The sequence below is a fragment of the Salvelinus alpinus genome, chromosome 36 (assembly GCF_045679555.1).
Source record: "Salvelinus alpinus chromosome 36, SLU_Salpinus.1, whole genome shotgun sequence".
NCBI lineage: Eukaryota > Metazoa > Chordata > Actinopteri > Salmoniformes > Salmonidae > Salvelinus > Salvelinus alpinus.
Genome location: NC_092121.1, coordinates 4,367,430 through 4,380,934, shown reverse-complemented (window position 1 = coordinate 4,380,934; position 13,505 = coordinate 4,367,430). Strand labels below are relative to the sequence as shown.

General features: G+C 40.7%; 1 protein-coding gene across 18 annotated transcripts; it reads left to right on the top strand.

Annotated features, from left to right (window-relative positions):
* Nucleotides 1-409: 409 nt before the first annotated feature.
* LOC139564895 (coatomer subunit zeta-1-like) lies at nt 410-13,139 on the top strand. 18 transcript variants are annotated; one of them, XR_011672833.1, is made up of 11 exons: nt 466-618; nt 2,168-2,236; nt 2,386-2,470; nt 3,254-3,348; nt 8,120-8,175; nt 9,100-9,177; nt 9,407-9,530; nt 9,843-9,967; nt 10,520-10,558; nt 11,394-11,426; nt 12,525-12,576. XR_011672833.1 is itself a non-coding variant. In XM_071384761.1 (10 exons), exons 1-10 carry the CDS (start codon nt 559-561, stop codon nt 12,570-12,572), a joined length of 612 nt encoding a protein of 203 aa, XP_071240862.1. In that variant the 5' UTR covers nt 467-558; the 3' UTR covers nt 12,573-13,139. The 18 variants fall into 18 exon arrangements, 12 of the variants coding, with proteins under 12 accessions (XP_071240865.1, XP_071240863.1, XP_071240862.1 ...); XR_011672832.1 differs by lacking the exon at nt 11,394-11,426 and having other exon boundaries at nt 12,525-13,139; XR_011672834.1 differs by lacking the exon at nt 11,394-11,426 and having other exon boundaries at nt 467-618; nt 9,479-9,530; nt 12,525-12,801.
* The last annotated feature ends 366 nt before the right edge of the window (nt 13,140-13,505 follow it).

Sequence of the window (13,505 nt, the reverse complement as noted above, 5' to 3'; positions counted from 1 at the left end):
CAACCCTGCCAAATCAACTGAACACACAGCCACACCGTACGCAGGCTCCAAAGTAGAATATCCTACTGTCTGTCTGACGGTCCATCCATATGTGCATTGCTGCCATCTGCCGTGCTAGAACGAACTATAACAGAAAGACATCCACGCTGGCTAATCCAGACGAGCCTCGCAACATGGTTTGAATCACATATATATTTTTTTATAAAATAGGCTATCACTTGTAACAAGAGTAGGTCATTTATGACATATTCTATACACATGAGATTAAAGATAATACTGATAGGATGTATATGCATAATGCCCCATAATTCACTACTTGGCCATATGAAGTAGGTGGTCATCAAAACCCTAACGGTGTTCATTTTGGAGTGACGCGTAAAAACACCACTATAAGAAACTGACGCCATTGTGGTTCCTAGAGAACGAGGACCTAACATCATTCACGAATTTGAAGGAGCCAACATGGCCGACTGAGGGGCTTGGTTTCGCGGAGCCTCCTCTAGGCCAGCAGAGGATCCGCCCACCCATGAGTCAGAGGATTTTGCGAGGTCTACTAGAATGACAGCTCAAACCTGTCCACGTCAACACCAGAGAACCACTATGGAGATCGCGTCTTTGGTAAGCAATCGGTAGGGATATGGAGCTTTATGTATTTCTAAACGAGTTTTACCTTGAAAATGCATGATTAGGCCTCGTTGGCCATTGCTTCAATAGCATTCATTGTAGCCCTTTGCTGCGTAAAATGTTGTATTCAGTGTTTTTGCATCATGCCCAGGCTAAGTGATTTTTTTTGAGGTCTGACTGGCTGGATCTAATATTTTCAGGTACGATAGCAGACATTAGGAAGTATTGTATTCTGCACGACTATCGTTGTAGTCTGAATGTTGTCTATGCGCTATTTGAGTGTGGCGTACTGAAATTCCACAACCAGCTGCAACATGTGTTGCACTTTTCCTCGTCAATGGGCAATTGCTGTTGTACAAACTCGAACAGTTGCCAAATTATCCCAGAGAGAGGGGCATACTGTCTAAAAAGCTACCCCATGTCACATATCTGAGATTATAACCTAATTTGTTATGATTTACACTTAAATGAATGGCATGAGTTGTCGGCTATCCGTTATACTTGTATTAGAACTGTGACATCAGCCTGCCCAAGCATTGAAGGGTGAACACTGGATATATTGTGTGCCACGTCTACGATATTTGGTTTCAACCGGAGGAGCTGCGTTTCGCAGCATTTTACGCGTACCAAAAACTTGATTCCACAGGTGGGTTTTTCAACTAAATATGCATAGAATAATTTTACACTTTTGAACTAAACTCTAGACAAATGATCATTGCGCTACAATAAATTGTTTGTGTTAATTTTTTTTAAACTGTAATTTAAACTTAGAATAAAACAAGCAGCGCTGGACAAGGCCGCAATTACTTTTCGTTGATTAACCAACCTGCTGTTCTTGACCCTCGGCCTCGAAATATCCCTCTCTCTCTATATATATTTTTTTTTACTGATATCATTTTATCTGATGTATTGTTCAATGTAAATTGGCAGTGTTTTCTGTTAGTAGGCAGAGTCATTATGGCTGCACAGTACAGTGTCAGGATGTGGACTTCATAAGTTATGCACTCTTGATATTGATATTCACTGTGCTTAATGCATAAAATAATGTTGCACAAAGGACCATAGGACTGGTTACCTGACACCTGCACCTCATTGAACTTTTCAAGGAATTAGTTTGAATATGGACTGTTTCTAATTGGCACAGGCATCTTGATGACTGGTTTGCACTTTCCTCCAGTTCATCTCAATTCAAGGTCTAAAGTCCTGAATGTGATGTTCCTGGCCCAAGTTCTGTGATACACTTAGGCTCTGAGTCTGTGGTAGTCAGTGCATAACAGAACTTTGGCCTGGTTCAAACAAGCCACCGTGGGATGGAAAGAACTGAAGGATCTGCGACCATCGACATCTACACTCACGTCTCTTTCTGACATTGTCATATCCCTCGTGTTTTTGAATAACGTGACTAGATTGTATTATCATCACCAATATCATCGTCATCAGTGTTCTATTAATAACTGTTAGGAATGTGTTCAGTATGCCTAGGTCCCATGGAAATGCAAATGGTCCTTTATTCTAGTCAACGTGTGGTCATACTGTCTTTCAGGAACCCTCGCTGTACACAGTGAAAGCGGTCTTCATTCTGGATAACGATGGCAATAGACTTCTATCAAAGGTATGCCAATAACAGTTGTCCAATAGCTACCCACATTGGCTATTGTTGTGGAGTCGAGACATTGTGAGAACTTCCCCAAATGAGCACTCTTGTAGATGGTGTATTTGTCATAACTAATGCGTCTCATGTCTGTCTTTGGTGCGTTTTAGTACTACGACACAGAGCTCTACCCCTCCATGAAGGAGCAGAAGAACTTTGAAAAGAACGTTTTCAACAAGACACACAAAGCTGACAGTAAGTTTTTCCCCCATTCAAAAAAATGACCCAGGAGACTATTGGAGTAGATGGTTGAGCTTGAAGCCTAATATTCTATTCCATGTTATAGTTTTAATGAACCAATGAGATTAAGAAAAAATAAGCTTCTAACAATGTGGTGAGAAAGTTGATGTGCACCGTCAGTGAAATCAGTATCGACGGTATCATAATGTAAATCAATGCATATGTGTACCAGTCTTCTTTGGCTTCACGTTAATAGAAAACTGTGTAAATAATGATTTAGTCAGGACCCGTGGTTCACACACCTTTTGTGTATCCCTCCAACATAGAAAAACACGAGACTGGGTTAGCTGTATAGCGTTAGCCGGCGGCTCAATCCTCATTGGTCAGTTTGTCTAAACATGAGAAACAGTATTGGTTCCTCTGGGTTCTTCAGTCCTCCCAAGCTCGCGTTACATCGAACAAAAGGGGAGGGAACCAGTTCAGCGACAGACAGCTCTCGCACTCTTTTGTTCCAATGGAATTCACAGCAGTCATCCGACACCCCGGGTCCACCTGCCCCTAAGGAGGATGCCCACTCTCTATCTCTATAGCCCTCCTTCCTCTCCATCCCTTCTTCCCCACACACATAGGAGTTGAGCATTTTATATGACAAAACTCACATTTAAATTGGAACCATAAAACAAAAAAAATAACCATAAAACCTCTCACTTGGGTATATCCGTAAATGTGAATAAGGTGTGGATGTGCTTTAATGTTTACTTGGTGGCTAGATCTCTCTTGATCTCCCCCCCCCCCAAGCAGATGAGATTGCCTTCGTGGAGGGGATGACGATCGTGTATAAGTGCAGCATCGACCTATTCTTCTACGTGGTGGGCAGTGCACAGGAGAATGAGGTAGGTAATGTGATGCAGAGGGAGTACAAGGCGAGACTGGTGCTTCAAAGACTATATGGCCCGGATCCTTTTTGCACAAACCTTCCATTGACATCAATGCATAATTCACACAGTCTGAGTTAAGCGCTCACATATCAATTTAGAATTCGGGATCTCAGAAAGCAACATGTAATTTGTAGTAGCGGTGCATGGGTAAAATCACTGGGGAAGCCCCCCCACCCCCGTTAAAACCTATGTGTTGTGAGAATTGCGTTGTTTCGTCTTTAACCTGTTAACTAATATGCCTTGCGACCATGATATAAGAAGACGATAAGAAGACACAGTGGCAGAAGGAATTCAACCACACCTTTTGTTTTATCACACAACCGGAGAGCAACCTCTGTCCGGTGAAATCCACAAAGCGCTGCTTTCACTATTCCAGCACCATTTCATCTTCAACATTTCATCATCAAATCTCCTCTGATTAGTCTAATACAGTGACAACTCAAAGATACCAAAAACAATTTAATCCAGTCAACGTAAACTAAATATGATGTGCCTGTCCATGGTTCTGATTTCTGTGTGTGCGTGTGCATTCGTGCAAGTAGGAGAGCATGTTGACTCACCCTACTTGTAGAGAAACGCTAATACCATGCTCTTCTCACATGTTGACAAAATGGTCAATCGCTCTGTCATACAGTACATGCTTTTATTTTTTGTTTGCCCAGACTACCTGGCTAAAATAAATGATTGCTAGCTAACCTAACTTCCTTTCATGGGCAACGTTAGCAAGTTAACATTAGCTTTCTACATCTAGCTATACACTACCGGTCAAAAGTTTTAGAACACCTACTCATTCAAGAGTTTTTCTTTGACTATTTAATTGTGAAGACATCAAAACTATGAAATAACACATATGGAATCATGTAGTAACCAAAAAAGTGTTAACCTCTCTTGGGTACGTGAGACGTTAGCGTCCCACCTCTTCAACAGCCAGTGAAACTGCTGGGCGCCAAATTCAAATACAGAAATACTCATTATAAAAATTCAGAAAACAAAACCTATTTTACATAGGTTTAAAGATGAACTTCTTGTGAATCCAACCACGGTGTCAGATAAAAATGCTTTACGGCGAAAGCATACCTTACGATTATTTGAGAACATAGCCCACTAGACAAATCATTACAAACAGTAACCAGCCAAGTAGAACAGTTACACAAGTCAGAAATAGAGAAAATTAATCCCTTACCTTTGATGATCTTCATATGGTTGCACTCAGCAGACATTCATTTACTCAATAAATGTTCCTTTTGTTCGATAAAGTCTCTTTATATCCAAAAACCTCCGTTTTGTTTGCGCGTTTTCTTCAGTAATCTACAGGCTCAAACGCAGTCAAAACAGGAAGACAAAAAAATCCTAATTGTATCCGTAAAGTTCATAGAAACATGTCAAACGATGTCTATATTCGACCCTCAGGTTGTTTTTAGCCTAAATAATTGATAATATTTCAACCAGACAATAACGTCGTCAATTTAAAAGGTAAACAAGAAAGGCACTCTCTCGGTCGCGCGCATGAAAAAGCTCTGTGACACTTTAGGGTCCACTCATTCAGACTGCTCTTACTTCCTCATTTTTCAGGATACAAGCATGAAACAATTTCTAAAGACTGTTGACATCTAGTGGATGGCATAGGAACTGCAATTTGAGTCCTAAGTCAATGGATACTGTAATGGCATTGAATAGAAAACTACAAAACCAAAAAAATAACTACTTCCTGAATGGATCTTTCTCAGGTTTTTGCCTGCCAAATCAGTTCTGTTACACTCACGGACACTATTTTAACAGTTTTGGAAACTTTAGAGTGTTTCCTATCCAAATCTACCAGTTCAATGCATATCATATCTTCTGGGCCCGAGAAGCAGGCAGTTTAATTTGGGCATGCATTTCATCCAAAATTCCGAATGCTGCCCCCTACCCTAGAGAAGTTAAACTAATCAAAATATATTTTATATTTTATATTTTCAAATAGCCACCCTTTGCCTTGATGACAGGTTTGCACACTCTTGCTTTCTCTCAACCAGCTTCACCTGGAATGCTTTTCCGACAGTCTTGAAGGAGTTCTCACATATGTTAAGCAGTTGTTGGCTGCTTTTCCTTCACTCTGCGGTCCGACTCATCCCAGGCCATCTCAATTTGGTTGAGGTCGGGGGATTGTGGAGGCCAGGTCAACTGATGCAGCACTTCATCGCTCTACTTCTTGGTAAAATTGCCCTTACACAGCCTGGAGGTGTGTTGGGTCATTGTCCTGTTGAAAAACAAATGATAGTCCTACTATGCCCAAACCAGATGGGATGGCGTATCACTGCAAAATGCTGTGGTAGCCATGCTGGTTAAGATTGGCTTGAATTCTAAATAAATCACAGACAGTGTCACCATCAAAGCACCCCCACACCATCACACCACCTCCTCCATGCTTTACGGTGGGAAATACACATGCAGAGATCATCTGTTCACCCACACTGCGTCTCACAAAGAAACGGTGGTTGGAACCAAAATCTCCAATTTGTAATCCAGACCAAAGGATACATTTCCACTGTTCTAATGTCCATTGCTTGTGTTTCTTGGCCCAAGCAAGTCTCTTCTTATTATTGGTGTCCTTTAGTAGTGGTTTCTTTGCAGTAATTTGACCATGAAGGCCTGATTCACACAGTCTCCTCTGAACAGTTGATGTTGAGACGTGTCTGTTACTTGAACTCTGCGAAGCATTTATTTGGGCTGCAATTTCTGAGGTTGGAAGCTCTGATGAGGAATTTATCCTCTGCAGCAGAGGGAACTCTGGGTCTTCCATTCCTGTGGCGGTCCTCATGAGCGCCAGTTTCATCATAGCGCTTGCTGGTTTTTGCGACTGCACTTGAAGAAACTTTTGAAGTTCTTGAAATGTTCCTTATTGACTGACCTTCATGTTTTAAAGTAATTATGGACTGTTGTTTCTCTTTGCTTATTTGAGCTGTTCTTGCCATAATATGGACTTAGTCCTATTTTGTAAAAGACCATCTTCTGTATATCCCCCTACCTTGTCACAACACAACTGATTGGCTCAAAAGGAAATAAAGGAAATAAATTCCACAAATTAAGTTTTAGGAAGGCGAATACCTCATGAAGCTGGTTGAGAGAATGCCAAGAGTGTGCCTTGACGACAGCTTTGCAAAGGGGGGCTATTTTAAGAATCTCAAATATAACATTTTGATTTGTTGAACACTTTTTGGGTTACTACATGATTCCACATGTGTTATTTCATAGTTTTGATGTCTTCACTATTTTTCTACAATGTAGAAAATAGTAAAAAAATAAAGAAAAACCCTTGAATGAGTAGGTGTTCTAAAACTTTTGACCGGTAGCGTATATTGAACTTCCATCCTCTCAGGCCAAGGGCACAACAATATATTAATTAATGGTTGGATAAGAATCGCCATGGCCAGTAGAGAAAATGAATTACAACGACAAGTCCAAATCTCTATTTCCATCCATGGCTAATTTAGGAATGTGCCAATTTGAGCTAGCCAGCTAACCACCAGAAGACAACAATACAATGAGATGTTTCTGTCAATGACGTATGCTCTTATTGCGATTTGATAGGAGTGATACCAAAATCCAAACTGGCTTCTCTTGACACTTTTTTTTGGTGCGCCAGGATCATTCACAGTTGAGCTCGGTCAGTTTAGCTCAACGCTGATTGGCAGATTTTGTATACTTTTTTAATTGAGGGAGGCCAAATGCTCGTTGGCTTCCCTTGCATTCAATGCTACGGGCAGAAACAATGTCATACTCGTTTGGACCAGACAGTATCAGATAGATGGCCTACACATAGAGAAACAGAGGGGCGCTGTTTCGCACGCTCGGATGCTTTCTCCTGTGAGATACATTCAGCCTCTTTTGCAAATTGAAGGATAATTACATATACAGTGGGGAGAACTGATCCCTGATGTCCTTACACAGCTCTCTGGTCTTGGCCATTGTGGAGAGGTTGGAGTGTGTTTGATTGAGTGTGTGGACAGGTGTCTTTTATACAGGTAATGAGTTCAAACAGGTGCAGTTAATACAGGTAATGAGTGGAGAACAGGAGGGCTTCAAAGAAAAACTAACAGGTCTGTGAGAGCCGGAATTCTTACTGGTTGGTAGGTGATCAAATACTTATGTCATGCAATAAAATGCAAATTAATTACTTAAAAATCATACAATGTGATTTTCTGGATTTTTGTTTTAGATTCCGTCTCTCACAGTTGAAGTGTACCTATGATAAAAAAATTACAGACCTCTACATGCTTTGTAAGTAGGAAAACCTGCAAAATCGGCAGTGTATCAAATACTTGTTCTCCCCACTGTACATATATAATGTGTATATGTAAAAATCAAAATAAAATGGGGGGGGGGGGGGCTGGCTTCCTTTGGCATCCATGAATACACACCACTGGTCATTTGTCGGCATGACGTCATCATTGGAGACCCTATATATTGCAAATGCCCATGAGAATAAAAGACTGATAATTCGATTTTCTTCAGCACTTCTTGTTGCTATGTACGTTGCTAGCGAAAGACCAGTCCCTTCATGGCAAATTGGCATTCATATTCTACAAGCAGTGTGAGTCAACCACACCTGACTTTTCGCTCTCTCCCTCTCTCTTTCTCCCTGTCCCACAACCTTTCTCTGTTTACTTCGCCTGGCTTCCATCTATACTTCTCAATTCTCTTTTCATCCTCCCCTCATCCACTGCCCTGCTCTCTCTTCCTATAGCTCATGCTCATGGCTGTGCTGAACTGTCTGTTTGAGTCCCTCAGTCAAATCCTAAGGTAAGTGTTGTCTATGTTGAAGTAACCTCCCTTTTTAAAATGTGAGAATGTCGGTCACCTTTAGGGGCTAACGATTGTAGACACATTGAGGAGAAAATTGTAACAAAGTCAACAGCGATGCAGGAAACGATTTAGATTTTTTTTTGTTAATTATTAGAGAGCATCACTCTTGTAAATGTTTTTTGATTTAACCTTTATTTAACTAGGCAAGTCAGTTAAGAACAAATTCTTGTTTACAATGACGGCCTAGTAACAGTGGGTTAACTGCCTTGTTCAGGGGCAGAACGACAGATTCTTACCTTGTCAGCTCGGGGATTCGATCCAGCAACCTTTCGGTTACCGCTCTCGCCACTAGGCTACCTGCCGCCACTAATATGGGGACAGGTCAACAAAATTAGAAAGAAGTTCATTTGTGATTTGACAAGCTCTGGTGTAATTGTTTCCTTCGTGCGTTCAAAATATGGGGAACCGTATCAGTTGGAAGGCCACACTAAGTTGTTGATCGTTTATTTTGGGTTATATATATGATGGGATGACAGTGACACACCCTTGGCCTCTCGGTGAAAGGGAACAGCTTGACAGGGGCTGGTGCCGTTACCATAGAAACCAATGCAGTAGCAATGCAGGTAGGGAGAGAGTGAATTAATCTATTTGCTTCCTCTCTCCACTCCTTTTCATGCAGTTTTCTCCTATTTTTTTTAAAATGCCAACTGTTCGGTATCATTTCAAACCTTGACAACTGGTGCTACGGGAAGTTAATTTAAGTCAGTGTTTTTTAAATGTACAGAATAGCCTAAGGTGTTATGGGCCCTACATTTCTGGTCCACAAGGCAATAATATGAGAGCCAATCACAGGTTTCATCCCTATTGGCTCCACATACTAACTACAATTCAAGTCAGTCATTGAAGTTTTCTTACTCGCAGGAAAAATGTGGAGAGAAGGTGTCTATTGGACAACATGGACGGAGTCTTCTTGGTAGTGGACGAAATTATTGACGGGGGGTAACGTATAGATCGCATTTGGATTACTGTTACATTGCTATTTGGGTTGAAAATTGGATTCGTTCCGACATTTCTTGATTTCTTGTTTTGGAGCAAAAAAAATCTGATTATATGTGTACCTGTTTTGACATTTTACTGCATTGTTAGGAGCTAGTAACACTGCACCCGCTATAACATCTGTTATACTGTGTATGCGACCAATACACTTTGATTTGAGGTATCATTCAAGGGATGGAGTTGGGAGTTACTGGTACACTATCTTGTGTTCTCTTAATGACCGCCCTTACCGTCGTGTTACCAGGGTGATCTTGGAAAGCGACCCCCAACAGGTCATCCAGAAGGTCAATTACAGGGTAAGACAGCTACAGTCACTGACTGTGTCTACTGTATGGATTAATACATGGATTCTGATATGGGGACAATACTTGAAGACACAGATGACTATGGGAAATTGTGATTTTTTTCAGACCGACAGATGTAGGGATTGTCTAGTGGATTGTTGTTGACTCTGATAACCTGTATGTTTGAAGAAAATGAATTAACTTATTTGATGTCACAACACCAAATGCCAGTCTTCAGCACCCCCCCACCATCCCCTCAACACCCAAGTCCATCTTCCTCTTTGATGTGTCCTCTCTCCCCCGAACCCACCCTCACATTGTCAGCTGGATGGTTCAGAGCAAGCCTACGGCTTCGACCTCTTTGATTACATCGTTGGTAACATTGATGGACAGACGGACAGAAGCCAGTGTGCATAGCAACAGACTGCCCCTACAACCAGAGATGACGGGTGAGGGATAGCGGGTGAGGGATAGCGGGTGAGGGATAGAGGGTGAGGGATGGGTGAGGGATATCCAGTGCAGGTAACTGCGTGATGAGAGAGCATATCACTTTAGGTTCTGATAACCTCCAGATAACCACCTCACAACGTTGGAACAACTGTCCACTAAGTCTGTGTCTTGCTGTGGTTTGTCAGGGGTTAGCCTGAGGTTGCCCAGAGTGTTTCAAGGCGTCCGTATGGGGTTATCGGAAATACCATAGGTGTTGGTACACTAAGAGCAGCAGGGCCCTTTGTTGTACTCCCTTGCACAATGCATGCCTTGTGTGAGGCAGCCATTTTGATTGGATTGTGGTGGTCACTGACATATTCACCAGTGTCGGAGTGCATTTACATTCGCAATGCAAGGCTTCAAATGACTGTTTTAAGGGCATTCTTGTTATCTTACACAGTTGTTGCATTGCTTTATGTGTTTGACTCCGTTCACACACAGCCCCTAATGGTGTGTGTGCTTGATTGCTATGACGTCACGTCCCCTCTTTCTTTGACTCTTATCTATTCCAGGCGGATGAGAACCCACTGTCAGAGCAGAGCGTGGCTCAGGTGAGGTCATACACACGCACCCACACACAAAGCAACGTCACCCTGCATGCGTGGTATGATGATCTTTTCTATGGATAGAACTTTAGCCATTCATTTCAGCTCACACCTGATGACATAACCTTCTGTTCTGCTGTCATATACAGTACATGAATTGCATATAAACTATAACACGGTTCTTATCAGGGTTGGGGTCAGTTCCGTTTTGAATTCTAGTCGATTCAGGAAGTACACCAAAATTCTAATTCCAATTATCTTCAATGCTTTGAAGTGGAATTTGGTTTACTTTCTGAATTGACTGGAATTTAAACGGAACTGACCACAACCCTGATTCTTACCTTTCCAGTTACCCATTTTCGTCATTTCTATACTAAATTCTCTGTAGAATAAAGCCACAGTAAACAATATATGGATAATTGTCTCCCAGTGTTGTTAAATTTTAAAATGATCGAATATTACTACTCATAATACCGGGTTGATTTAAACGATAGGGTCCAGTTGTATGACATGCCGTCAATACTACCATAGGATTTACATTTGACTAACATCACTGCATTCAGACATAGATTCATCCATTTGAATCAGGTATTCTTCATGAGTACCAAACACACTGCATTCATACGTGCGTTCAATATCATTTAGGAGAATTGCCAGCTTTGCCAGCATGTACTTACCCGCATCTGAATTTGATGCCATGCTCACACCTGTATAGTCAATGATGGAATGGCTGACATTGCATGGTCAGCGTGGCTGCTGAATTGCTCTTAGCTTCATGCAATGTTCTGCCTGTTACTTCCTCTTTCCTTCTTCTCCTAACCTTTTGGTTTAACCCTCACAGCACATTACGGACAAATTGGCTATGACCTCCAATGTAAGTCACTCCTCACCCTCCGACGTGGGACATTTTGAGTCTCTAATATATATTTTGAAATGTAACGTTTATTTGACTAGGCAAGTCAGTTAAGAACAAATTCTTATTTACAATGACGGCCTAGCAACAGTGGGTTAACTGCCTTGTTCAGGGGCAGATTGACAGATTTTTACCTTGTCAGCTCGGGGATTCGATCCAGCAACCTTTTAGTTACTGGCCCAATGCCCAACGCTGCCGCCCCTGATAGATAGATGGATAGATATGAAGTATATAGAATGGACACATCATGACTGTTCTATACTGGTCATCTCTATGTGTGACTTTCAGACTGCCCTGTACTCCTGAGTCAGACCCTGCTTGCAAGGAAGGGTTTATATCCAAAGCTATTAATTAACTATTTGCCTTGTGACAGTTTTTCTCCCAAGTTGGAACCAAACTTTAAATGACAATACCTTGAAAACCCTCTAAGAGACATGGAATTGTCATGGTGCCTATATAAAAAAAACTAGACCTAGACAATAAACCTAAAACACTGAACTTAACAGTAAACTACTAGACGTAGACACTAAACACTAGACACAAGTTCATAATTTTACCTGGGTTCCTTGCGCCCCCTGGTGCATAGTTTTATGCTATGCGTCTCTGTTTCAACAGCCCCAAAAAATGCTGTTTTTCTTGTGGAATTTCATTTTAGCAGGGAGAGTGACGATTATAAATCACCAAGGCACACTTGCATCAGGTCGTTACCGATCTTGAATATAATTTAATTGTGTTTCTAAGCTAGATGAAAATGCATTTTAAGTCTGCTCAGAGAAGCTAACTCACTTTTTTTGTGTCTACTACACAAAATACACTTACAAAGTTTGTTACACTTACGAAGCTTATGGGGCTCATATTTCATGTAAAATATGAACGTTTGAGGAGTTCCATTCACATGAATACAATAGTGACACCTACTGGTTGACTTGGGTCACAATTAACAATAAATATAACAGACTACTACAGTATACTATAATAGGCTACTATTATTGATCTGTGAGAATGTTGTTTCTCCACACTCAATCTGAAAAGGTGTTTTCTGTTTTTTTCTCTCTCCAGATAATGCAGTCTGCCAAAGAACAAATAAAGTGGTCAATACTCAAATGATCTACACTGCCTGTCCAAAGGTCTTACAGTAATGGACAGTACGAATTTATGTGTAAATATTAAGGGGTGTATTTAGCGTTTATGCTTAAATAGACTATATTTATAGTAATTAGTGGCAAATACAGCGTTTTTCCTATGATGGCAAGAAGACATTTTATATTTATTATATTGGAAATAATCTGTTTAATTTATTTGATTTGCAATAAAAAATCTGAAGAATTATGCTAGATTTATAGCACATGATTTTGTTAATTTCCCTTAACCCACACAAAATGCTCTGTAAAGAATGTTTTAACCTAACCAAGAGAACTGAATGTTGTTTTAATGTGCGCAGGCCTACACAACTAGGGGGAACTGTTGCTTAGGCTTCAATGATTATGAAGTTAAGTTACAGAGAACTTTAAACATGACGTTTTGATATACTACATTTCAAAGCGTTGTAAGTTTAACAGAAAAAAAAGGCAATAGCCTGTGTATTGTTACAGTAGTTCAGTTTCTAGTTGTTAGTTTTGTTGATTTATATTGCCGTCTGCCTGTTGTCAAGCTAATTAAACCATATTTTTTGTATTTTGTGTTGTCAAAATGTCTCTTGTTCCATATTTATCGTATCTAATTTGACACAATATGTTTTTTCTTGTTTCCTCGAAAAGGCTTCCTGTGAGCAGTGAAGGCTGTAGCCCAGAGTGTCTTTTGAAATGAATATTTTGAATGGTAATCTTAGTTGTTAATATTCATGACATGGGATGTGGTGTCTGTTTTGATTGGACGTCAGGGTCTGACGTCAAAATCCCCGCCTTCATATCAAGAGCCAATGAAGCGTTTCAGATGTTAAATCTCAAAATGTGATTGGATGTGTCTGGTGCAGGGTGGAGCTTTCTGTATTCCATATCATTCTGTGCTAAATATCGTTTTAATTGTTCAATGTAGGCTGTA

Excerpts from the sequence above, each read along its gene's own strand:
- LOC139564895 (XM_071384756.1), top strand. The coding sequence starts at position 559 with ATGACAGCTCAAACCTGTCCACGTCAACACCAGAGAACCACTATGGAG. Across the intron at positions 9,531-10,519 it reads TCCAGAAGGTCAATTACAGG|GCGGATGAGAACCCACTGTC; the intron begins GTAAGACAGCTA and ends TATCTATTCCAG. Across the intron at positions 11,427-12,524 it reads AATTGGCTATGACCTCCAAT|ATAATGCAGTCTGCCAAAGA; the intron begins GTAAGTCACTCC and ends TTCTCTCTCCAG.